General features: G+C 43.5%; 1 protein-coding gene across 1 annotated transcript; it reads right to left on the bottom strand.

Annotated features, from left to right (window-relative positions):
* Positions 1-10,151: 10,151 nt before the first annotated feature.
* Positions 10,152-23,067, bottom strand: LOC128330920 (vomeronasal type-2 receptor 26-like; the record flags this gene model as incomplete). The annotated part of the gene is made up of 4 exons (XM_053264286.1): positions 22,609-23,067; positions 19,096-19,944; positions 18,184-18,379; positions 10,152-11,020 (listed from the first exon to the last, which is right to left on the bottom strand). Coding segments are annotated over exons 1-4 (2,373 nt in total), but the record flags the coding sequence as incomplete, so codon positions are not given.
* Positions 23,068-26,905: the final 3,838 nt, after the last annotated feature.

Here is a 26,905-nt window from a genome sequence, read left to right as displayed (position 1 = left end):
TGTGGTGATTCTCTTTATTTAGCAGGGGGAGAGTAACTGGCCCTATCCACCCCCAGCATAGTACCTCCAGTGACTGTTGCTGGTTTCTATCTTGTCTTTTTTTTTTTGAATGTGAGCCCTTTGGGGACAGGGAGCCATCTTATTTGTTTATTATTTCTCTGTGTAAACCGCCTTGAGCTATTTTTGGAAGTGCGGTGTAGAAATTGAATTCATCATCATCATCATCATCATCATCATCATCATCATCATCATCATCTATGAGAGTAGAGGAGCTGTCAGCATGGGAATAGGATGCCTCTATCACATTCCTGAGGGTCTCATCCACAAACCTCTCTGCTTCCCTGAGCTTCTCCAGGTCCGCCATCTTGGCTTCAAGAGAATGCACTTGTTACCTGAGAGCCAGGAGCTGTTTTCACCGAACGCACACCCACAACTTCTGCACCTCAGGCAGATAGTCACACTCTGGGAGGCACCCCCTCTTCTGCAGGCATTTTTGCTTCATAACTGGTTTTATTGGTTTTTTAGAATTTAGAATATAGTGGCTGCATTTGCATATAACAAACTGTGGTTTGGAACTGTGGTTCCAAGTCCTCTGGTGGAACTGTCCAAGTGGTAGTCCTCATTAGAAACCAAAAGTGCAAATCACTCTCAGGGGAGGAAAACCTCAACTTCATTTTCTGTTGAAATTGTGGTTGTCCACAAACAGACATACAGTTTTTGAAACTGGAGGTCACTTCACCTCCGGTTTCATGTTCTGTGTGAATGCAGACATAGAGATTGTTTCCTTCACAGATTGATCTAAGCTGCAATCATCATCTGATTAAATGTATCAATCTCTTCCTCCAGGAAAGTTACAAAAGTGGGGCAGTACTCACCTTCTCATGCTTGGTGTCTTGTTTCTGATAAAAGGAGACCACTTCTGGGCCCACATGCAACTTACCTACTAAACCCCTCACAAAACTCATTTGATGTCTGTTACCATACTCCTGCTCACAGATCTCCAAAAAGAAAAACTGCCCTTGTCTTCTCAAGGGTGGCTTCCAAACTGAGCCACCTTCAGAGCAAAGCTGTAGCTAATCCCCACCCATTTTCTCTCTAGGCACAACTGAAACTGAAATTGAAACTGCCCTGTCAAAAATGAACCCCTAGCCAGCCAACAACAACAAATATTTATATACCACTTCTCAGTAGAAGTTTCCAGAATGCTTTACTTAGAGAAATAATAAATAAATAAGATGGATCCCTGTCCCTCACTGGCTCACAATTTAAAAAGAAATATAGACACCAGCAACAGTCATTGAAGGTACTGTGCTGAGGTTGGATTGGGCCAGTTACTCTCCCCCTCCTAAATAAAGAGAATCATCACCACATCAAAAAGGTGCCTCTTTGCACAATTAGCAGGGGTACAGCCAGAAATTAAACCCAATAAAAGACTAGCCCTAACAAATTTAGCTTGTCCTTTCCCCCTTGTTGGTTTGTTTGCTTGCCCTCTTGCTTTCTACTTTAGGAACAAAAACAAATGTTCTCCACTTGTCTTCCACTTGTTTTCCACTTGTCTTCCACTTGAGAAGCCTTGTCTTCTCAAAAGCTGCTTCCAAACTTAGCTACCTCAGGAATGTAGCCATTTCTGAATGACTACAACTACTCCTCTGTAGGAACAGACATACCTGTGGGATCTTGTAGGTATTGAAGACACTGGCCATCTGCATGGAATTTGGGGAGGTGAGCCCACCAATGGCAAGGACTAGCTGCTGCTTCCCATCACAGTTGTAATTCAAGGGATTCCCCTGCCCTGTGAAGAGGAACTGCAGAGTGTTCCCAACGGCTCTCAGCGGATTGAAAACATTGTCATAGATTTCGAATCCCAGTGTGATATTGGGTAAGAGATGGTCATTCCTGTTGATCTCTTGAATTGTAAAGATGAAGGCAAGAACATGCTGGTAATTTTTAGGCATTAAACTGCAATGAGATTTTAATGTAGTTTTACATGCATAGATCAGCAAAACAAGTCTATTGCATTTATATATATTCTGCTTGCAAGTATGGAAGACAACATATAATAGTTTGATTGTGTTTTTAATAGTTTTAACATTTTAAATTTTAATGGTTGAAAAGTTTTAACCTTTTTATTGGTTGTTTTTATTGTTTTGTTGTAAACCTCCCAGAGACTTGCGTTTTGGGCATAATACAAATGTGTTAAACAAACAAACATAGTTGAATGACTTTAAGACTAGCTTTATATTTTTTCTGACATACAGATATGCAGCCAGTACATCTTTCCCCATTGTTGATATGCAGCCATTGGGAGAAAGCTCCCCTTCATGAATTCCTAGGGACATAGGAAACTGCTCTAATCAGAGTCAGACTATTGCTCAGTGGTGTCTACATTGACTGGTGATGGCTATCCAAAGTTCCAGGCTGGAGTCTTTCCCAGCCCGACCTCGAGGTGTCATGGATTGAACCTGGGACCCACTGCATGAAAAAAAGATCCTCTACCACTGATCTATACTTTACTATCGCCATTTGTCATACAGCTGTATGACAAAGGAGGTCTTAGAGATGCTCCTGCCCTCCATAAAGAAAAGGTGGCATCCTCTCCATTTCGACAATATGAGGGTGAGTTCCTAAGATCATAGGTTAATGTGAAAGATGTAGCAATACCGATCAATATTCCTGCTGAGAATATTTGTATTGGTGTGTCTGATTTTCCTTTCAGAGGTTTTGACTCTAATAGAGCTTCAAAGACAGCCTCCACTCAGGGGAGGCAGGAGTAGAGTCATGCACTGGAAAGAACAATTGGGGAGGAATAAAAAGAGTATTATCCACTGTCTGTCCGGATGCAAACCCCCACCCCTCCACCATACACCAGTATTGTAACCGCTTGGCAGGGGAGTGAGGGAGTATTATGACAGACCTGAATGAGGTCCTCTCTATCCCCTGTTCCCTGCATACACAGCTGAACACCTATGACATTAGCAGAAGCGCTATCTCCAGAGCACAGACAACCACAAGGGTTTTGCCCAAACACTGGGGAATGTTTCTTGCGGCAGTGCAGCAAGAAAGCCATCTAACAGAACTGCCTAACTAACTGCACATGCTCAGCAGGGAAGCAGCAATTTTCTGCACATTCCCCTCCCCCCAAAAGCCCTCTCTTCAGGTGTTCCACCTGAAAATATGTCCCTGAGGGCTGTGCAGATTTTCAGGTGGCCCAGAGGGCTTCCTGGGGAGGGGAAGGGTTTAATAAATTGCTGCTTCCCTACTGCACCAGGTCTATTTAGCTGCTCTCTCCCTTCACCTCTGCATCCTTGTTCTGTATACCTGCCAGTTTCTTTTTCCAGGCAACGTTGAGCTATACTGTGCTGCTAAATGTCCTTTTGCTAAAGAATGATTGTCCTACTTCTAACCAAAAGAGAGAAAAACTATTTAAAATTAGAAATTTGAAAATACCACTCCTGACCAACTGTCAACTGGAACTGGCTTCCTTAGACTGTTTTGACTTTTGGTGGTTGGGTGAGCAATCTAGAACCCTAGGAATAGTGTTGGTTCACATACACCTGAACACACATGAATATAACTCAGAGACTGGCAAAGTGACTAGGAGGAATCTACTCGGTGTTTTAACCGACCAGGATAGAGACCATTGTGTCACTGAGAACTATGAGATCCTTATTTGCTCAATTAAAGCTTTAATAACCAAACCGGACCACGCCAGATCAGAACTAAAATCTTACCGCCCTAAAAAATGGTTCAATTATGAGTGTATTAGGGCTAAAAAACATCTTGTTACTCTTTCAAAATATGCTAGCTCTAATCCCTCTGCCGACCTGGTTATAGAAATATCGAAAAAGAAAAAGGAATATAAAGCCCTTCTTAGATCAAAAAAAAGGGCTGATACACAAAAGAAGTGGTCACTTTTAATAAGTGCAGTGAAGAACAACGACTCAATGAGCTTTTGGAGAGTAATTTCAATAGCAAATAATAAGATACACTCCACTCAGGCCTGCTCAATAACCCAAGAATGATGGGAAACTCATTTTCGGGCACTTTATAATGATATCTCTCCCCAAGGTCCCTTCAAATAGGTTTATTACCACACTGGTCTCCGGTCTCCAGGCTACATACCAGCTGCCTTAAAGCTCTATACTGCAAAGGTCATTCCGCAATTACTGTATGGCATACAACTATTTCCATACTCAAGGTTTGACACTTTGGAAAGAACCCAATCAGGGTTCTTGAGGAATTTATTTGGTACACCAAAATGTACAGCAAATGTGACTTTAAGGACAGAGGCTGGCTTCATAAAAATTGAATCTCGGGCCTGGCTTTTGATTATTTATTTCTGGTTGAAAATACATCTGCGACCAGTTGGTTTAATTCCTGAGTTTCTTTCAGTTAGTCCCCAGCCATTATGGTGTACTACAGTAAGTACGAAGCTCACCTCTCTAGGCTTAGACCCAGCCCAACTGCTGGAATTGGGTCTAGTGAACGCGAAAAGAGTAGTGAAACAACGCTTTGTTGATACTGAGATCCAAGAAAACTGGGCTGCGCTTCCAGAGTTTGATAGAGCTATAAGAACTAATATGGATCTTTTCCCCGCAAAATATCTGTCGACAATTACTTTCTCTAAGTTTCGATGGATATTCACAAGAGTAAGGGTTAATTCCTTTCCATCCACACTTCTAGCTGGGAGGTTTCAAGGTGTGCCTTTAGAAGAACGACACTGCCGTTGTGGATCAGGAGATACAGAAACTGTCGCACATATCCTTCTCCACTGTAATCTCCATTTGTATCCCAGGGAACGCCTTATTGCTCCTCTAATATGTAAACTGGCAGATCAATCCGATGCTAACCTTGTAAAACATCGGCTTTCAGACAAAGATGCTTTAATTTCTATTCCTGTAGCTAAGTTTAGTTATATTGCTTTTAAAAGGTATAATGGGATATCACCCCAATCTTAAACTGTATATATGTATATACATATTTTAATGTTTACTGGTTTTTACTCTCTGTTTGGTCAATGACTGTAAATAAAATTACATTACATTACCTCCTTGGAAATCATTGTGCTTGGTATGATATATGGACATACAAGGATATCAAGTTGCCTTATATTGAATCAGGCCATTGGTCTAGCTAGGTCACTATTCTTTATTGGGACTGGCAGTGAATCTGCTTTCAGACAGAGCAGTTTCCCAGCTGTGCCTGGAGAAGCCAGAGATCAAACCCAGGAGATTTGGAATGCAAATGATTAGAGATCAGACTGTGCTATTAGATTTGCTAAGGTCCATTCACACACCATGGCTAGATGCTGCAGCCTCAATGTTAGGCATATCAGAAGCTGACATTGATAATGAATCTCCACTAGAATAATTTAAACCAGATAGGCATACATTAGATCAGTCCTACCTAAAAGACCCAATACAACCATTAAATCAAAAGACACACTACTCACTCTCCTGTTGTGGATCTGTCTGGTGGTACAGTAAAGTTGAATAGAAGCACATCACCCTGTAAGAAGGATCCAAATTCCCCAATGGTAATGCCTTCTCTGGAATCTGTCTTGGAATTGTGCTGAATTTTGCACAGATGTCTTTGCCTGCTGTTCTGCCTGCTGAAAATAGCAGGCAGATATAGGAGGAATGGTAGTAACCGAACCATTCTGAGCTCCTGCAAATTTTGAATCTCACCCCAGCTGTGCACTTGCTTTGTCAGCTAGAGAAGACTACCCACAAAGAACTTTACCAACACAGAAATTCCATTTGACAGAGCCTTGTTTGATTCATGTTAACGTCTCCTGAGTTCTAGGGCACACACGGGCACTTTTAGATCCTTACACACTGAGGGAGTGTAGCCTGGTATGAGCAACTGAGCTATAATTAACCTATCTTATCATTAAATGACCTCTAGCTAGCCATGGGGCTTCCACAAGAAGCAGAACTCAATACTAGTGATTTTGATAATTACAGGGTGGATGGACACTTTCCCTACAGTCCTCTGGTCCCTATACAAACCAAGAAAACGTTTTTTATTCCCTCCTAACCAATATTTGCTATTCAGCAGGCAATAACAGGATTCAATTAACACTTTGGGGACCCAAGTGCCTGCTGGTCATTGGGCCTTGCGTTGAGTGCGAGGAAAACGAAACATGCAGTAAGGGGCTTTATTTATTTTATTCATGTATATTTCATTGATTTTATAACGTGGGTACAGATCGCCACTGTGTCCTACATAGCCAATGTGACTTAACTTCTAAAATGTCAGGCAGAACATTCCCCTTCTTCCACTTCCATAGGGTATCCTAGCATTCATCAGCAAGGTCTTCCCTCAAAATGGCCCAGGCAGGGATGACCAAGTATTAGATGTCAATCCCCAAGAAAGAAAATAATCAATTGAATGGAAATGTTTCTAGGCTCCACTGCAAAGATGTGGTATATAAATGGATTCATGGTCAGGAAAAAATCTACCCAAGTTTGTAAAAATAAAATAATAATTTCAGGATTCAGACAGTGCAGAACCTTTTTTCATGTTCAGTAACCTTGCTGTCTTTGATCATCCGGACCTGTGTTATGGCAGAAACCATGGTTACAAGATGCGGGGCCTAGGGCTGCTACTGTAATGTCTATCCCTCTGTGGTAGACATGGAACTAATAACATAACAAAGGGACAAAACAAGATTTCAGTGAACAAATTCAAATTTATTAAAAGAGAATGAATGTAAATTAGTGAAACAAATACATTACATGGCAGAATTAGTGTGATAAAATATCCCATTCTGGTGCACCGGATATTCAGAGAAGGTAGGGAAGGATGAGATTTGGGGAATGGCAGATTCCAAGGAGGCTTTGCTTCTGGCTTAGTATAGACAGAGAGGGGAGAGAAAGAGGGTTATGCGAACCAGCTCAGACTGAGCCAGGCCCCTTTGGGTGGCCCGAGGATGAACCAGACCGGCCCTCAAAAGGGGGGGGGTGCCAGTCCAAGTTAGAATTGGGACCACCCCCCATTTCATGGAACTGGCTGGCAGCCTGGCTCGGCGGGGGATATACTTGTAAATGGGAATCCAGCTGGGATTCCCCTTTACAAATACAGGGGATCTCCTAGCCTAAAAAGGCTTTCCTGTTAAAACTTTAAAGCGCACGTGTGGGGAGGGGAACTCTGAGTTGGTGAGTCGAGCCACCCGGGCTCAGACTGGCCCACAGGGCAACAGGGCATATTCCCGGTGTGCCACACCCTGCGGGGTGCCCCTGCGCCCCAATTCCCACCCTCAATTACCCATTCTGCTCAAAACCCGGCGCCCTCCCCACAAACATTGCCCCACCCTCTCAGTGCCCGCAGTCCGGCCTGCCACCCCCGCCATTCCCAACTCTTTGGGCCGCCAAACCCTGGAAGGCTGTTACTTGGCCCCCTGGAATAGACACACGAGGACATGTCTGAATGAGCTGCAGCTTTGTTTCCACTGAGACAGGTGGATTTACTCCATAGTGTTGAACCAGACATTCAGAGTAAGACAAGGCTGTATACTTTCTCCCTTTTTATTCAACTTATATGCTGAACATATACTGAGAGAAGCTGGATTGGAAGAAGATGAGCGTGGTTTTAAAGTTGGAGGAAGAAACATCAATAACCAATACTATACAGATGACACCATTCTGATAGCGGAGAATGCGGATGATCTGCAAGCTCTAGTAATGAAAGTCAAGGAGCACAGTCAAAAAATGGGACTATGACTAAATGTAAAGAAAACTCAACTGATGACAACGGGCACAGCAACCAGCTGGGTGGGGGGAGCCTCCCCCCCCCCCCGCATTCCCAACACTTTGGGCCGCAAAAACCCTGGAAGGCTGTTCCTTGGCCACCTCACCACTGCCGGATTAACCTTGTAGCAAAAGTAGAAAATGCTATGGGCCCCACATTTTTGCACGTGTGTGAGAGGGGGAGCTATTTAGGGACACATATCCCCCCCGGCATTCCCACATGCCTTTTTGCTTGTAATCTACTGGTGCCGCCTTCTGTGTGTGTATGTAGAAGAGAGAAAGGGATCTTTCACTCCCCAGTTCACACGAACTCAGCGAGAGCACTGCTTGAACCCACAGGTGACGTTCCAAGAAGCCTCTACTGTGAAACCCACCAATCTTTAAGGAAGCCGGTTGGTTCTCTTGTTTGACCTCTGAAGGAAGGAGCATAGCGATTTCCCCCCTCACAGTTGTTCTGTAAGCAGATCCTGGAAAGAGACCTTTGAGGATTGTTCTCATGACTAGTGGGGTGTGGAAAGAGGGATCTGGGTCTCAAAGGTGGCCGCATTATTTTTCCAACAACGGAAATTGCCTCTGAACTGTACCTGTGATTCGTTGGTTCGCAGGTACTGTCTGCTGGTCCTGGGCCATAGTAATTTCATTCAGTTCACTCTCTGGCATGTATTGTGTGAATCAGATGGTTTAGATGGAGGTTGTCCTCTCCCCCTGCTCCACCTGCCCCACTTGCCTGCCTTTTCATCAATGGTTTTTGCTTTTCCTCCTTAATCATGACTTCAGGACCAGATTTTTTAGCATGACCTGTCTGTGTGGGTTTATGTTTCCAGATCTGAAGTAGGAAGGGAAACCTTTTTGCCTGATACAACAGTGATCCCTCCTTTCAACCTCCCCAACCCACCCCATTCTTCAATGCACACCTTACTGCATGATTTATTGGCTCGTAAAATGCCCATCATTATGATGGGACGAATATGCAGAGGCATTTTGTGTGTGTGTGTGTGTGTGTGTACATCTCCATGCATGCACAAATACTATATTCCCCTCCAGAAGCTGGGTCAAAGGTGGAGGGCACTGCTATCATCCTTGCAAAGATTAACCCCCTTTGCTCCCCCACTGCTGTCGTAGAGCTGAGAATGAACAGCAGCCATTCATGTGTGCTCAACACTTGTGAAATATGTGGCCAGTGAACATGATTGCTGATCTGTATTCAGCATTTTTTTCCCCACATTTCTGCACTCCAAGCATGTATTGCAATATGTGCCATTGATACACAACGCTTCTAGGAGGCCTGGTCTCCATCAGTGTTCTCTCTAATTTTTTTCATCTGAGTGTAGAGTGAGTTTTGTTCTGAGTGACAGTTTCAAGGCAGTGTGTGGGCACCATGTGCATTCAGAGTGGGGCCTTCCTGATTCAACCTGTGCGGGAGCTACAATTAACTGAGCTTACATTAAAAACCATCGAGGGACCCCTGGTCTCCATGTTGACTGCGCCCCGCTACACTTGGCAGCAATGAATACTCCAACCCTTAGGTAGCCATTCTGCTCAAATCCTGGCTCCCTCCCCACATACATTCCACCGCCCTCTCATTGCCCCCAGTCCAGCCCTGGCATCCAAACACTGCAGAAGACCAGCATGCTGAAGGTGATCTGCTTGGCTTCATTAAATTGTTTTAATGTTGTTTTTAGAATATTGTTTTAAATAATTTAAATTGTTGTGTTTAAAATTTCTTGTTTTTGGTGTAAACCACCCAGAGATGTAAGTTTTGGGCGGTATAAAAATATGTTTAATACAAATTAAATAAATAAATGATAAATAAATAAATAAATAAATTTAAATCCATCAGTAACATTCTAGCATGGAAGGCCACAGTGAAGCTGATGATGGCCAGAAAACCCATGTAACAGACCCTTCATTGCACTGCACCATTATCTGGATGAATGTGGAATGCATGTCAAACACACCAGCTTCATTTGATGGCCACACACTGCGTTAGTCTGGTTGTCAGCCATTCTTTTTTCACCTAACCTTAAGTATAAGCCTGTCTACAGTTATCTCCCTTCTTTGAGAGAACTATTAGTCTGTGGCCCACACTGTAGGCTGGCTGACATCCAGTGCTGCATTCTGGACACATGGTGCTGCCGGACGGATGTGTCCTTCAAAGCAGTGCCAGAGCTGTGCAATATGGATGATTGTTGAAGCAGCTCTTCCACAGTTCCCCCCATTGTCCCGATATCACCCACGCTTAGTCACCGATACCACCCATGTTGACTGTATTCTCTAATCTACGCCTTCCTTCACTACTAATATGGGAATATAATGATGAAAGACATGGTGCCGAAGAACAAGAAAAGGCAGAAAGAGTCCAGTGTCTCAATATTGTTTCCTTACTAGTTGCTCTCTGGTATTCAGATCAGGTCTAAGAATAATAATGTAGCATTTGGGGAGGAAGATACAACTCAACAGTCCACCACTAGAGGCCATGATGGAGAAGACCTCCACTGCCACCATGTATTTCCCCTTGGTGCTCAAGTAGCTTGGGACAAAAGTAATCCAAACAGTGCAGAAGACCAGCATGCTGAAGGTGATCAGCTTGGCTTCATTAAAGCTATCTGGTAACTTTCTAGCATGGAAGGCCACAGTGAAGCTGATGGTGGCCAGAAAACCCATGTAGCCCAGGACGATGTAGAACATGGTGTTTGAGCCTTCATTGCATTGCACAATGATCTCACTGATCTGAGAGTGCATGTCAAACTCTGGGAAAGGGGGAGTGTTTGCCAGCCACACAGCACAGATGCCAATTTGAATAAGTGAACAGAGAATGATGACCGATACTGCCAGCCTCTTCCCTATCCATCTCCTCATCCTGTTTCCCGGCTTGGTGGCCAGGAAGGCCAGAACAACAGTGATGGTTTTGGCCAACACAGAAGAAAGAGCAACAGTAAAGGTGATGCCAAACACGGTTTGTCTGAGGAGGCAGGTCACCTTCCTAGGCTGACCAATGAATAGGAAGGAGCAGAGAAAGCAAAGCAGCAGAGAGGAGAGAAGGGTACAAGTAATGCTCCAGTTACTGGCTTTCACAATGGGAGTTTTGTGGAGCAGAACAAAGATCCCAATCACAGCAAAGGTGATCAGGGAAAACAAAAGAGCAAAAGAAATCAAAACCGCTCCCAATGGTTCTCCATAGGATAAATAGGTCATCATTTTGGCGATGCATTGATCCTGTTTCTCATTTGGACATTGATCTTCTGGACACATCTCACACTGGTCTGCATCTGAAATACATCAACAAAGTCTTTGTTTTGCCAAGGAACGAATCTGTTGACTGGTTTGTTATATTACAAAGCAGGTTGTTAACGTTTCCTCCCTCTCCTGTGATATGTTGATAGATTTTATGCTGCTCTTACTTTTGCTGTTCTTATAGTTTTTAATTTAATGATTTCTTTCATTTTATCTGTGTTCTACACTAGGGGTGTGCATTTCGGATTTTCTGTGTTTCAATTTGGACTCAAATCAAAACATCTCTGTTTCATTTCGGATCCAAATCAGACCCATCCAAATCACCCCAGATTCGCTTCGGATCTGAATTATTCAATATCTGAATCGGAATCATTTAGGATCCAAAAACTGGTCCTGGAGCCAAAAGAGTAGGGTGGTGTGGTAGCGCCTAATGGGTGGAGGCTACCACCCAAAAAGGAATTGGGCAAAGGGCTGATTTTTGGTGATCTTTTGAAGTTCATGCATCTTTAAGGTTTTCCTCTTCATGTCAGGAGGAAAGGTGTGGCTCAGGGAAGAATGTGGTTGGTGGTAGTGCCTAGTGGTGGCAAGCAAGCTACCAGAAGTATTTCAAAGGAATTGGGCAAAGGGTGATTTTTAAGTGATTTTTGAAGTTTACGCATCTTTAAGGTTTTTGCTCATAGGGAATAATGGAGGTTTCAGGAGCCCCATAACTGCACTTGGGGGGCACTGGTGTGGCCCAGAGCAAGTGGCGGTGTAGTGCACAGAGGGTACCAACCACCCCCATGGGTTGCTAACCTATGGGGTACTGGGTTTTGTTGTTTCTGAGGTTTTCCGAGTGTAGATTCTCTGGTAGCAAATGTGAGTGGATTCATGGTTTGTCATTAAAAATCTCAAACAGCAAGGTTTTGCCCCCCTTCCACCTCCGCAAGTCGAAAGAGTGATGACGACAATGACAACAATGATGGCACACAATTTTTTGGTGCATTTCTTTGACATTGCCTTCATTGACTATGGGGCAGCTATCCTGGTAGTGGTGGGGAATAGAAGAAGAAACGGTGGCAGGTCAGCAGGCTGTTCCAGAGGAAGGGTAGTCAGAAATTTAATAGCTGTCTCCTCTTCTGGCTGTCCCTCCAGCTCTTTGACCTCAGGGAGTATTGCCAACAAGCCACATAGCCTTACCTTGCTCCTCTGCAATGCCAGGTCAGTCCAAAACAAGCCAGAGCTCATACAAGATTTGATTATGGATAAAGAATCCCACCTAGTATGTATTACTGAGACTTGGTTGTGGGAGGCTAATGGTCCAGTCTGGTTCCAGCTTCACCCTCCAGGATATTCTGTAGAGGAGCAGGTGAGGGGACGTGGGTGGGGAGGTGGAGTGGCTGTGATCTATAAGGATAACTTCTCCCTTATCAGGGTCCCTGTTAGGGTATCAGACCATATGGAATGTGTGTACTTAAGTATGGAGACCAGGGATAGATTAGACTTCTTTTGTTGTACCGATCACCCTGCTGCCCAGCGGAATCCCTTACTGAGCTCACGGACTTGGTTGCGGAAACCGCGTTGGAGTCTCCCAGGCTCTTGGTGCTGGGGGACTTCAAAGTTCATTTTGGGACCAATCTGTCCAGGGCAGCTCAGGAATTCATAGCGGCCATGACAACTATCGGCCTGTCCCAAGTGGTCTCTGGACGGACACATATTGCAGGTCACATGCTTGATTTGGTCTTTTACTCTGATCATGGGGGTATTCCATGGATGTGGACACCTGTGATTTCCCCATTGTCATAGACAGACCACCATCTGGTTAAGGTTGGACTTACAAGCAGTTCCCACCTCTGCAGGGGCAAGGGGCCTATTAGAATGGTCCACCTGAAGAGGTTATTGGATCCAGTAGGATTCCAAGAAGCCTTGGATGAATTCAATGTTGCTTTGCTGGTGCTCGTGTTGACACCCTGGTTGAGAATTGGAACAACTTGCTCACCAGGGCAGTAGACACGATTGCTCCCTGATCCGCTTCAAAATTGGCCCCTTGGTATACGGAAGATCTATGGGGGCTGAAGTGGCAAGGCTGGCAACTGGAGTGCAAGTGGAGAAAGACTCGGCTCAAATCCGACAGATTGAGATATAGAGCACATCTAAAGATTTATGCTCCGGCAATACCTGCGGCAAAGAGGCGGTTCTTTTCTGCCCATATTGCCCTGCGAGTTCACGTCCAGTGGAGTTGTTCAGGGTTGTGAGGGGACTAGTATTCCCCTCCCTTGAACCAGAATTTGGAACCATCAATTACCCCTGCCATGTGTTTAAATAGTTTTTCCCACATAAAATCTCTCAGATTCAGGCCGACATAGATAGAGACTCCACAATTAATTTGATGTCTGCACTGGAGGTGCCCAACAACAGGTGATTTGACTGGATCGGTTTCAGTTTGTAACTCCTGAGGAGGTGGACAAGCTGCTTGGAGCATTGAGGCCTACCACTTGTTCACTTGACCCTTGTCCAACATGGCTTGTTCTGTCTAGCAAGGGGGCTGTTGTAGACAGCCTGGTGTAAATCATAAATGCTTCTCTGAGGGAGGGCAGGATGCCTCCTTGTATTAAGAAGGCAATCATTACACTTCTTCTAAAGAAACCTGCATTAGATCCCTCAGAGCTGAGCAATTATAGGCCTGTTTTCAGCCTCCCATGGCCGTGCAAGGTAATTGAGAAGGTGGTGGCCTCAACTCTAGTCGGTCTTGGAGGAAACTGATTATATAGACCCAAGGGTTGGCTATGTGGTGGAGACTGCCTTGGTCAGCCTGATGGATGATGTCCAATTGGGAATTGACAGAGGAAGTGTGACCTTTTGGTCCTTTTGGATCTCTCGGAGGCTTTCAATACTATCAACCGTAGTATTCTTCTGGAATGTCTGAGGGGGTTGGGGGTGGGAGGCACTCTTTTACAGAGGTTCTGCTCCTACCTCTCGGACAGATTCCAGATGGTGTCAATTGGAGACTGTTGCTCTTCGAACTCTGAGCTTAAGTATGGTTCCCCTCAAGGCTCCATACTTAACGTTTTTTAGCATCTACATGAAACCGCTGGGAGAGATCATCAGGGGATTTGGAGTTCGGTGTTACCAGTATACTTTTGACACGCAGATCTAGTTCTCCATGTCAACTTCTTCAGGAGCTGGCATATCCTCCCTAAATGCCTGCCTGGAAGCAGTAATGGGCTGGATGAGGGAGAATAAACTGAAGCTGACTCCAAATAAGACAGAAGTACTTATTGTGCGGGGTCAGAACAATAAGGGTGGCCAGGGGTGCTTTCTATCAGCTGCGGCTGATACGCCAGCTGCTCCCGTTTCTCGAGATCAATGACCTCAAAACAGTGGTACATCTGTTGGTAACCTCCACACTGGACTTCTGTAATGCAGTCTATGTGGGGCTGCCTTTGTACGGAGTCCAGAAACTTCAGTTGGTTCAGAACGCGGCAGCCTGGTTGGTCTCTGGGTCATCCTGGAGAGACCACGTTACTCCTTTAGTGATGGAGCTACACTGGCTGCCAATAGGTTTCCGGACAAAATACAAAGTGCTAATTATAACTTATAAAGCCCTAAACGGCTTAGGCCCTGTGTATCTAAGATAGCGTCTTCTTCACTACGAGCCTCACCGCCCATTGAGGTCATCTGAGGACGTCCATCTCCAGTTACCACCAACTTATTTGGTGGCTACACAGAGGCGGGCCTTCTCAGCTGCTGCCCCAAGAGTGTGGAATGTGCTCCCTGCTGAGATACGATTCTCCCCATCTCTGGTAATATTTTTAAAAAGCACCTCAAAACCCATGTTTTCACCAAGCTTTCCCAGCTTTTAAATTTTTTTAGGTTTTAATCTCTGGTTTATTTTTCAATTGTTAAATTGTTTTAAGTTTTTTGTATATGTTTTAAACTTGTTTTATATTATTGTCAACTGCACAGAGATGACATTTAGAGGTAGTGTAAAAGTTTGAATGAATGAATGAATGAATGAATGAATGAATGAATGAATAAATTTCTGCACCGGATCAGAGCCTGTGGCACCAGCACATCATGATGCAAGCAATCTTTGAATAAAAACTCTGATGATGCTACAACTCACAATATGACTCCATCCACTTTTTCATTGCAAACAAGAAGTCCACACAGAGAGAGAGAACCTTCTGCCATAAAGCAAAGTCTCAGATAATAAACATTAAAGAGGCAAGTGGTTCAGAAAGCAAAGCACATCACAAAACAGAAATGCATGAACAACAGCAACTCATAATCATCATCACATCATATCAGGGCATCAGCATTATATATATCATATTAATATTATCACATTAACATTCATCATTTTCATTTCAGCATCAACTCAAAATATTCAATGAAAGAAAAGAGGAGGCAACATTGTCAATAATAATAGTTGCTAGTAGGAGGAGATGGATGGATAAAAAGAGCAGAGATACAATGTCCCAACAGCAGAGACACAATGTGGTATAGCCAGCCGGACAAGAAGATACAAAATAATGGCGGAGAGAATCGGTTTAATATACTGCTGCTGATCTATAAAATGGGAGGATGGACTGCTTTATTTAAAACACACACACGGACTCACAGGCAGCGACTAGGCCCAGAGTGGTGCGTGTGTGTACAGTATGTGTGTGTTAAAATAAACTCACCACTAAGTCTTCTCTTCTCCAAAATGTTGGGCTGCTACTTCTGTTGGTCTGGTGGTCTCTCTCTCCTGCTCCTTCTTCAGTCTTCAGATGGGGCATCCACAAAAGGCTCAAAAATCTGGAAGATCTGGGGCTGGTGGTGGTGGCTGCTTGTGCAGGTAGTAGCATTCTTCTCTCAGTACAGGGCAGAACAACTATGTGATGGCCAAAAAAGGTGGAATTATCCAATTCTCTTTTTCACAGATACAAAAGGGGAAAAAGCAGGAGAGAATCCAGCCAAGGTCCCAGGATGGCTCAGGTAGCAGGCTGTTTGTGTCAGCAAGGCAGAAGGAATAAAAGATGGAATCCTCTTCTTTTTCTCAATTAAAAAATTGCTGGAGAAAAAAAGGCAGCAATGGCAGCAATGCTGAAGAATGGTTGGAGGCCATGGTGGATGTGTGATGGCAAGGCTGAGCAATCAGGCAAAAGAACTCTCTCCCCACACGAGGCAGCAGAAAGGAACAAATGGCTGCCGACCCAGGGGCGACCCAGGGGCGATTTGTTTTGGCTCTAAAACATTTTGGGATGGTGATTGGGTGTTTCATTTTGGTGCCGAAACACCCAAAAAGTTTCGCACATCCCTATTCTACACTGCCTTGAAGTGTTTAACAGGAGGCAATATGAAAATGAAAAACAAAAAAGCAATAAATAAAATCTCTTTGACCATTTTTAGGAGCAAAACACTTGCTGTTCCTCATTTGCAGGAACTGTGCCATTTGTAGGCATCTTTTCTGTTTGTTTTATTTTGTTTATATTGGCTGAAATGTTGAGTTGCTAAAAGCCAGTACTACCTATGAAGGGTAATACAGCACCAGCACCCATGAGAGGGAGATCAATTTTTGATGATCTCTCCTTCCCTCTGAAGTGTTCTGCGCCAGTCTAAACAATGTCCCTGATAGCTACATGACCCTCAGGGACATATTTTCAACTGGCAAATAATGCTTCTGGGGGGAAGTAGCAATCATCCAAATTCACTGTCCCCAAGTTAGTAGCAGTGTTCCCTTCGTTGACCCCTTCAGCAGCATCAGTGCATCTCACCTAGTACCAGCTTTTTCTAATGGGAACATCGGCCATTGCAGCTTATTGTTTTAACTTTCAAAGAATCCAGGATGTTCTTCTGCAAAGGCCAGCACCTGAAAAGTTAAACTAAAGGATTGCTCATCATAAATGCCATAGTTTCTATTCTGCACAGACTTTTTCTAGATTTTGGAATGGTTACAGATTCTGGCTTCACATGAAAAGCCTACATATGCTGAGAATTTAGTTGTAAGAAAACAGAATGTTTCCTTTCCCTGCAAGGGTGCTAATACCTGAAGATTAAGCTGTCATCGTAAGATATAGGAATAAATTTCTATTCCCCCCCCGGCCCCAAGATTTCTTCATTGATTATACCCAACAGAAAGGATTCAGGTCTCTTATGAAATATACATTTAAAAATCTTTTAAAGTTCATCATAAATCATATGCCAAAACCTCTTTACCTCTCTGCAGGACCACCACATGTGATAAAAGGACACCTCACTATCTTTACATCTCCAGCACTTATTAGATACATTTTTATACATTAAAGCTAGTTTCTTAGGTGTTTAATACCACCTGTACATCATTTTTATTAAATTTTCTTTTAAATGATAACATGCTATAAATTTAAGATCTTTCTTCCATAGCTTCTCCCAGGCCTCTAAGTTAATATTCTGACCTACATTTTGTGCCCATTTTACCATTGTTGATTTTACCACTTCATCTCTCATTTCTTCACATAATAAGAAATTGTACATTTTCGTAATTAGTTTCACATCACTTTCACATAATTCTATTTCAAATTTAGAAATTCAGTCATTTATTTGATGTAGAAAAGGAGAATTTTAAACATTTGGATTTGGTTACACAATATACATATTTTTACCGATCTGTGTTGAAATCCTCCCCTCAGGACACTGAGCACAATCATAGCAACAAACTTGTCTTCCCTGCCGGGCAATCCTGCTGGATCCAGGATGGCAACTCTGAACACATCGGGAACGGGGCTGCATCTAACAGGAGCAAGAAGGAAGAATGTTCCGATTCCCCCACCCCTTCTATTATTCTCAAAACCAAATAATCCACATATGAAGAGTATGGAATAGGGGTCTACTCCCTGAACCAGGCAAAAGCCAAGGTGGGTCTGACTGCAGGCAGACAAAAAGAGGTCAGAGGCATCAAACATGGTCAAGGCAAATCTGGGGTTAGGCTGATTATTTCCTCTGTCTGGGGGGGAAGTCACCTAGACCCTACTGTTGGAATCTGAGACTCCTGGAGCATTGCCCAGAGGACAGAAGCAGAACATTCCCCATCAGGGCACTCCATTCCTTTCAGCCCATTTCTCCCTCCCAACACTCTTCACTCCTGATATTGGAGCTGGGTTGTGAGAAAACCCCTTAAAGTCAGGGAAACTAGCAAGGTGAGTCGGGACAGGTCTCCATACCTCTTTAAACTTGTGGTTCCATACAGTAGCACTTGCATTCATGGTGAACGTTTTTCCTTCACGAGCCAGGGGATCCATCCTTCCAGTTTGGACTTTCTGGAAGGTGTCATTGGGGAATGTGACCAAGTTGATGATATCGTATCCAGATGGCAGGCTCCCTTCCGCATCAAAAAAGATTTCTTCCCCAGCACTATTATTGAAATGGATATTGCTCAGAAAAGCATGAAGCTAATTGGGAGGAGAAAAAGTTCACACCCTGGGTCAAATTGTGGAAAATTGCATTAAGATTATCTCTTTAACCACAAATCCCTTGATCACCAACTGGAAGATGTCACTGACAAGAAATACTATATACCTTTCAGGAATATACCTTTAAGCATGTTTATATTGGTAGCAAGCCACGGGAAGCAACAGCAATTCCTGTTGACGAATAGTACAGGATCTTACGGCAAAGAATACTCACATATAAATTGATATACAAAGCAAGTTTGGGATAATTATTACAAAGGGAAAGACTTTTGGAAAAACTGACATCCATTTACCTTATTCTGGAATGGGAATCAGCCATATTAAAACATCAAACAATACTGAATATTGAATAAACATTTACAAGATGTTTGATATAAGGTTTGCTTCCTGAGATTTATTTTTGTTGAAAAGTATAATAATTGTGTGACCCAATAAAAGGGCAATTTGATTTGATTTCCAATTGAATTTCCCAAATTCAGATTCAAATCCCCATTTAGCCATGAAGTTCATGGGTGATTCTGGGTGTTTCTTCTCTCTCAGCCTAAGCTACCTCACACTGCTTCACCAGTGCTTTATTAGTCAGGGTGTCAGGAACTGCATGCCACAATCAGACATTATATCACAGAACTGCTATTATGAGTTATGAACTAATGCAATGAGAAGTGAAATGCAAACAAGGAGGAGGAAACACATACAGGCCGTAACAGAAGACTCTTTCCCCCGAGTTTCTCCATTTCCTTCTGTTTAGTTTTCGAAGAATACATAGTATGGAGAGCATGTGCTACAGCATGAACAGCATTGTAGATGTTATAGCTCTGCCCAGACATGCCCATTTCAAGCACAGATTCAGGGAGGCTCCCCAGTTTCTCCTCCCCAGTGCAGTTGTCTTGATTTGGAACATATAAGCCATGCTTTGGGAGTGAACAGAGAAATGCATACGACCAGAACTGATGGATGAAATATATCATAGACTGGTATGGATTTATACTCTCCAGGAACTCCTGAAATCCTGGAACCACTTTTCTGTGAAGTGTGAATGACAAAGAACCATTGAAGGATTTCCCTGTGAATTTATTCCATGAAGAAAGAGTTGTGCAATCCCACTGAGCAGTTATGAGCCACACTCTCTGCAATGGAAGCTTATGATGAAATTCGTAGGATTCTAAGATTATTCGTAAACCCTCCATAGAATGACTATCCCCATAGACAAGAACCACATTCAGCTTTGCTTCCTTCCAGACAGCAAAAGCTATTTCCACCAGCATTTTTTCAGTGTGTGTATTTGATGTGCGACTTGTTACTTTTGGAATGGATTGTGCCAAAGCAATACAAATATTGCTCTGAAGAAGTCTTGGACTCATATTTTGAACAAATGTTTCTCCACTGTCATCATCTGATGTGAGCAGACCGATCCAATTCCACTTGAAATGCTTCAGCAGAAAAATAATCCCGATATATTGAAGGTCTTCACTTGGAACCATCCGGAAGAAAAAAGGGAACCGGGTTTGATCACTTAGCACAGGGTCAAAAGATCCATAACTCAGCTAAAAGGGGGAATTTTTTTTTTTAAAAAAAACAGTATTAAAAGGACATCCCTTTGTTCTTGATCAAGGTATTACTTCTTCAATTCACTAAATTTCAGCTTCTATCAAATATTTCAGATAAGACAATACTTCTATTTTGAGTAGGAACTACTGGTACCATTGAGTCTTATACTGGGATAGGATTCTAAACAGGATGAAGAAAGATTAAAGACTATTCCTACTTGAAAGTGAAAGCTGGGGCAAGCTTGAAACACAGTTTGAAAGAAAATGTGTTCAGTGGAGTTGTGGCCCTAATATTGAAAGAAAATGACAATAATAATCTTTTGAAAACAAGACAATGCACAGTGGACTGAGTAATTATTCCTTAATTTTTTGAGAAAACACTCTAAGAACTTGGAAGGGGATGAAAACCTTTCCATTCAAGAACATAAGAACAGCCTTGCTGTTTCACACAGTGGCCTACCAGATGCCTCTGAGAAGCCAACTGGCAAGAGGTGAGGGCATGCCTTTTTTTTTTTTTTTGGTTCTACTGTATATTTGCCACATCCCATAGCAGAGAATGCCATAGATTAATTTTCTGCTCTGTGAAAAATGACTTCCTTTAGTTGGTCCTATTTTACCTGGCCTTCAGACCCATGAGATTTGTTAGAGAGGGAGAAACATCTCTCTCTGTCCACTCTCTCTTCTCCATGCATAATTTTATAAACGTCCATCATGTCTCCCCATAGCCACCCCTTTTCCAAACTAAAAAGCCCCAGACACTGTAGACTTACCTTATAAGAAAGGTACACCATGACCCTGATCATCTTTGTTGCACTCTTCTTCACCTTCCCCAGTTCCTAATTATCAAATTGCCCACTACTAGGAGGCCCCCAATCCCCGGAGGAGTATCCTATGTGTGAGAGGATTTGGGAGCATTACCCAAGGAAGATGTCCCTTCTAAGAGAGCATTCCTGACTTCTTCAGACTGATGCCCTGCATCCCTAAGATCTTCATCCCCCCTAACTGGGCAAAGAGGCACCTTTTACTGTGGTGATTCTCTTTATTTAGCAGGGGGAGAGTAACTGGCCCTATCCACCCCCAGCACAGTACGTTCAGTGACTGTTGCTGGTTTCTATCTCTTTTTTTTTTTTTAGAATGTGAGCCCTTTCGGGACAGGGAGCCATCTTATTTATTTATTTATTTATTTATTTATTTATTTATTTATTATTTCTCTGTGTAAACTGCCCTGAGCCATTTTTGGAAGGGCGGTATAGAAATTGAATTCATCATCATCATCATCATCATCATCATCATCATCATCATCATCATCATCTATGAGAGTAGAGGAGCTCTCAGCATGGGAATAGGATGCCTCTATCACATTCCTGAGGGTCTCATTCACAAACCTCTCTGCTTCCCTGAGCTTCTCCAGGTCTGCCATCTTGGCTTCAAGAGAATGCACTTGTTACCTGAGAGCCAGGAGCTCTTTGCACTGAACGCACACCCACAACTTCTGTACCTCAGACAGATAGTCACACTCTGGGACGCACCCCCTCTTCAGCGGGCATTCTTGCTTCATAACTGTTTTTATTGGTTATTTAGAATTTAGAATATAGGGGCTGAATTTGCATATAACAAACTGTGGTTTGGAACTGTGGTTCCAAGTCCTCTGGTGGAACTGTCCAGGTGGTGGTCCTCATTACAAACCAAAAGTGCAAATCACTCTCAGGGGAGGAAAACCGCAACTTCATTTTCTGTTGAAACTGTGGTTGTCCACATTCAGACATACAGTTTTTGAAACTGGAGGTCACTTCACCTCTGGTTTCATGTTCTGTGTGAATGCAGACATAGAGATTGTTTCCTTCACAGATTGGTCTAAGCTGCAATCATCATCTAATTAAAGGTATCAATCTCTTCCCCCAGGAAAGTTACAAAAGTGGGGCAGTACTCACCTTCTCATGCTTGGTGTCTCGTTTCTGATAAAGGGAGACCACTTCTGGGCCCACATGCAACTTCCCTACTAAACCCCTCACAAAACTCATTTGATGTCTGTTACCAAACTCCTGCTCACAGATTTCCAAAAAGAAAAACTGCCCTTGTCTCAGCATTGTCTTCTCAAGGGTGGCTTCCAAAAAGAGCCACCTTCAGAGCATAGCGGTAGCTAATCCCCACCCATTTTCTCTCTAGGCACAACTGAAACTGAAATTGAAACTGCCCTGTCAAAAATGAACCCCTAGCCAGCCAACAACAACAAATATCTATATACCACTTCTCAGCAAAAGGGATCCCTGTCCCTGAAGGGCTCACAATCTAAAAAGAAATATAGACACCAGCAACAGTCATTGGAGGTACCGTGCTGCGGTTGGATCGGGCCAGTTACTCTCCCCCTGCTAAATAAAGAGAATCACCACATCAAAAAGGTGCCTCTTTGCACAATTAGTAAGGCTATAGCCAGAAATTAAACCCAATAAAAAACTGGCCTAACAAACATACCTTGTCCTTTCCCCCTTGTTGGTTGGTTTGATTGCCCTCTTGCTTTCTTCTTTAGGAACGAAAACAAACGTTTTCCTCCTCCAGACAAGGAAGCCTTGTCTTCTCAAAAGCTGCTTCCAAACTGAGCTACCTCAGGAACATAGCCATTTTTGAATGACTACAGCTAGTCATCGCTAGGAACACACATACCTGTGGGATCTTGTAGGTATTGAAGACACTGGCCATGTGTATGGAATTTGGGGAGGTGAGCCCACCAATGGCAAGGACTAGCTGCTGCTTCCCGTCACAGTTGTAATTCAAGGGATTCCCCTGCCCTGTGAAGAGGAACTGCAGAGTGTTCCAAACGGCTCTCAGTGGATTGAAAGCATTGTCATAGATTTCGAATCCCAGTGTGATATTGGGTAAGAGGTGGTCATTCCTGTTGATCTCTTGAATTGCAAAGATGAAGGCAAGAACATGCTGGTAATTTTTAGGCATTAAACTGCAAATAGATTTTAATGTAGTTTTACATGCATAGATCAGCAAAACAAGTCCCTGAATGAGGTCCTCTCTGTCCCCTGTTCCCTGCATACACAGCTGAACACCTATGACATTAGCACAAACGCTATCTCCAGAGCACGGACAACCACAAGGGTTTTGCCCAAACATCGGGGCATGTTGCTGACATACAGAGCAAGGATGTGGCAGTGCAGCAAGAAAGGCATCTAACAGAACTGCCTAACTAACTGCACATGCTCAGAAGGGAAGAAGCAATTTTCTGTACATTCCCCTTCCCCCAAAAGCCCTTTCTTCAGGTGTTCCACCAGAAAATATGTCCCTGAGGGCTGTGCAGATTTTCAGGTGGCCCAGAGGGCTTCGAGGGGAGGGGAAGGGTCTCATAAATTGCTGCTTCCCTATTGCACCAGGTCTCTTTAGCTGCTCTCCCCCTACACCTCTGCATCCTTGTTCTGTATTCCTGCCAGTTTCTTTTTCCAGGCAACGTTGAGCTATACTGTGCTGATAAATGTCTTTTTCCTAAAGGATGATTGTCCTACTTCTAACTAAAATAGAGAAAAACTATTTAAAATTGGAAATTTGAAAATACTACTTCTGACCAACTGTCAAATGGATCTGCTTCCTTAGAGTGTTTTGACTTTTGATGGCTGGGTTAGCAATCTAGAACCCTAGGAATAGTCTTGGTTCACGTACATATGAATACACGTGAATAAACCCCCATGGAAATCATTGTGCTTGGTATGATATATGGACATGCAAGCATATCATGTTGTCTTATACTGAGTCAGGCTGTTGTTCTAGCTAGGTCACTATTCTTTATTGGGACTGGCAGTGAATCTGGTTTCAAAAAGAGGAGTTTCCCAGCCCTGCGTGGAGATGCCAGAGATCAAACCCAGGAGATTTGGAATGCAAATGATTAAAGATCAGACTGTGCTATTAGATTTGCTATCGTCCATTCACACACCACGGCTAGATGCTGCAGCCTCCATGCAAGGCATATCAGAAGCTGCCATTGATAATGAATCTCCACTAGAATAATTTAAACCACATAGGCATACATGAGTACCCAGAATGTTGGGGGCAATATGCTAAATCATTGTAAACCGCTTAGAGAGCTTCGGCTATAGAGCGGTATATAAATGTATGTGCTATTGCTATTGCTATTAGCTCAGCCCTACCTAAAAGACCCAATACAGCCATTAAAACAAAAGACGCACTACTCACTATCCTGCTGTGGAATTGTCTGGTAATACTGTAAAGTTGAATGGAAGCACATCACCCTGTAAGATGGATCCAAATTCCCCAATGGTAATGTCTTCTCTGGAACTTGTCTTGGAATTGTGCTGAATTTTGCACAGATATCTTTGCCTGCTGTTCTGCCTGCTGAAAATAGCAGGCAGATATAGGAGGAATGGTAGTAACCAAAGCATTCTGAGCTCCTGCAAATTTTGAATCTCACCCCAGCTGCACACTTGCTTTGTCAGCTAGAGAAGACTACCCATAAAGAACTTTACCAACACAGAAATTCCATTTGACAGAGCCTTGTTTGTTTCATGTAAATGTCTTCTGAGTTCTAGGGCACACACAGTCATTTTAAAATCCTTAAACACTGAGTGAATGTAGCCTAGTATGAGCTACTGAGTTATAATTAACCAATCTTATCATTAAATTACCTCTATCTAGCCATGGGGCTTCCACAAGAAGCATAACTGAATAATCGTGATTTTGATAATTACAGGGTGGATTGACACTTTCCCTGCTGTCCTCTGGTCCCTATACAATCCAAGAAAACATTTTTTATTCCCTCCTAACCAATATTTGTTCTTTAGCAAGCAATAACATGATTCACTTAACACTTCGGGGACCCAAACGCCTGCTGGTCATTGGGCCTTGCGTTGAGTGCGAGGAAAACTAAACATGCAGTAAGGGGCTTCTGGTAAATGCATCCAAAAGATTTATGTATTTTATTTTTATATATTTCATTGATTTTATATCCAGTGGGTACAGATCGCCAATGTGTCCTACATAGCCAATGTGACTAACTTCTAAAATGTCAGGCAGAACATTCCCCTTCTTCCACTTCCATAGGGTATCCTAGCATTCATCAGCAATGTCTTCCCTCAAAATGGCCCAGGCAGGGATGACCAAGTATTAGATGTCAATCCCCAAGAAAGAAAATAATCAATTGAATGGAAATGTTTCTAGGCTGCACTGCAAAGATGTGGTATATAAATGGATTCATGGTCAGGAAAAAATCTACCCAAGTTTGTAAAAATAAAATAATAATTTCAGGATTCAGACAGTGCAGAACCTTTGTTCATGTTCAGTAACCTTGCTGTCTTTGATCATCCGGACCTGTGTTATGGCAGAAATCACGGTTACAAGATGCGGGGCCTAGGGCTGCTACTGTAATGTCTATCCCTCTGTGGTAGAGATGGAACTAATAACAAAACAAAGGGACAAAACAAGGTTTCAGTGAACAAATTCAAATTTATTAAAAGAGAATGAAAGTAAATTAGTGAAACAAATACATTACATGGCAGAATTAGTGTGATAAAATATCCCATAGTGGTGCACCGGATATTCAGGGAAGGTAGGGAAGGATGAGATTTGGGGAATGGCAGATTCCAAGGAGGCTTTGCTTCTGGCTTAGTGTAGACAGAGAGGGGAGAGAAAGAGGGTTGTGCAAACCAGCTCAGACTGAGCCAGGCCAGTTTGGGTGGCCTGAGGATGAACCAGACCGGCCCTCAAAAGGGGGGGGGGTGCAAGTCCAAGTTAGAATTGGGACCACCCCCCCATTTCATGGAACTGGCTTGCAGGCCAGTACGGCGAGGGATATACTTGTAACTGAGAATCCAGCTTTGATTCCCCTTTACAAATACAGGGGATCTCCTAGCCTAAAAAGGCTTTCCTGTTAAAACTTTAAAGCGCACGTGTGGGGAGGGGAACTCTGAGTTGGTGAGTCGAGCCACCTGGGCTCAGACTGGCCCACAGGGCAACAGGGAATATTCCCGGTGTGCCACACCCTGCGGGGTGCACCTGTGCCCCAATTCCCACCCTTAATTACCCATTCTGCTCAAAACCCGGCACCCTCCCCACAAACATTCCCCCACCCTCTCAGTGCCCGCAGTCCGGCCTGCCACCCCCGCCATTCCCAACAATTTGTGCCGCCAAAACCCTGGAAGGCTGTTCCTTGGCCCCCTGGAATAGACACACGAGGATATGTCTGAATGAGCTGCAGCTGTGTTTCCACGGAGACAGGTGGATTTACTCCATAGTGGTGAACCAGACGTTCAGAGTACGACAAGGCTGTATACTTTCTCCCTTTTTATTCAATTTATATGCTGAACATATACTGAGAGAAGCCAGATTGGAAGAAGATGATCATGATTTTAAAGTTGGAGGAAGAAACATCAATAACCTGCACAATACTGATGACACCATTCTGATAGCTGAGAATGCAGATGATCTGCAAGCTCTAGAAATGAAAGTCAAGGAGCACAGTCAAAAAATGGGACTATGACTAAATTTAAAGAAAACTCAACTGATGACAACGGGCACAGCAACCAGCTGGGTGGGGGGAGGGGAACTCTGAGTTGGTGAGTCGAGCCTCCCCTCCCCCCCATTCCCAACACTTTGGGCCGCAAAAACCCTGGAAGGCTGTTCCTTGGCCACCTCACCATTGCCAGATTAATCTAGTAGCAAAAGTATAAAATGCTACAGGCCCCACATTTTCGAGGGCCCTGTATTTGAGAGAACGGTGGGTCAGTTCACGAGTGACTCTATCATCGACGCCCTTTGGCACCTGGGAATTGTAGTTCTTCTGCCGCTAACTGGAAGTGAAGCATTTTCCATGGAAGCTCTTGGAGGAAAGAAACTCCAAATCCCACAAGTCCTGCGATGTGGCTCAGTTTCCATCTTTTAGTTTGTGATTGACTGTGGGCAGAGAGGGCGGGGAGATAAAACAATTCAGGCGCCTGCGCATAGCTGA

This window comes from Hemicordylus capensis, chromosome 6, assembly GCF_027244095.1.
Source record: "Hemicordylus capensis ecotype Gifberg chromosome 6, rHemCap1.1.pri, whole genome shotgun sequence".
Classification (NCBI taxonomy): Eukaryota; Metazoa; Chordata; class Lepidosauria; order Squamata; family Cordylidae; genus Hemicordylus; species Hemicordylus capensis.
Note: the sequence above shows the minus strand (reverse complement) of the source record. Positions and strands in the feature narration are given on the sequence as shown.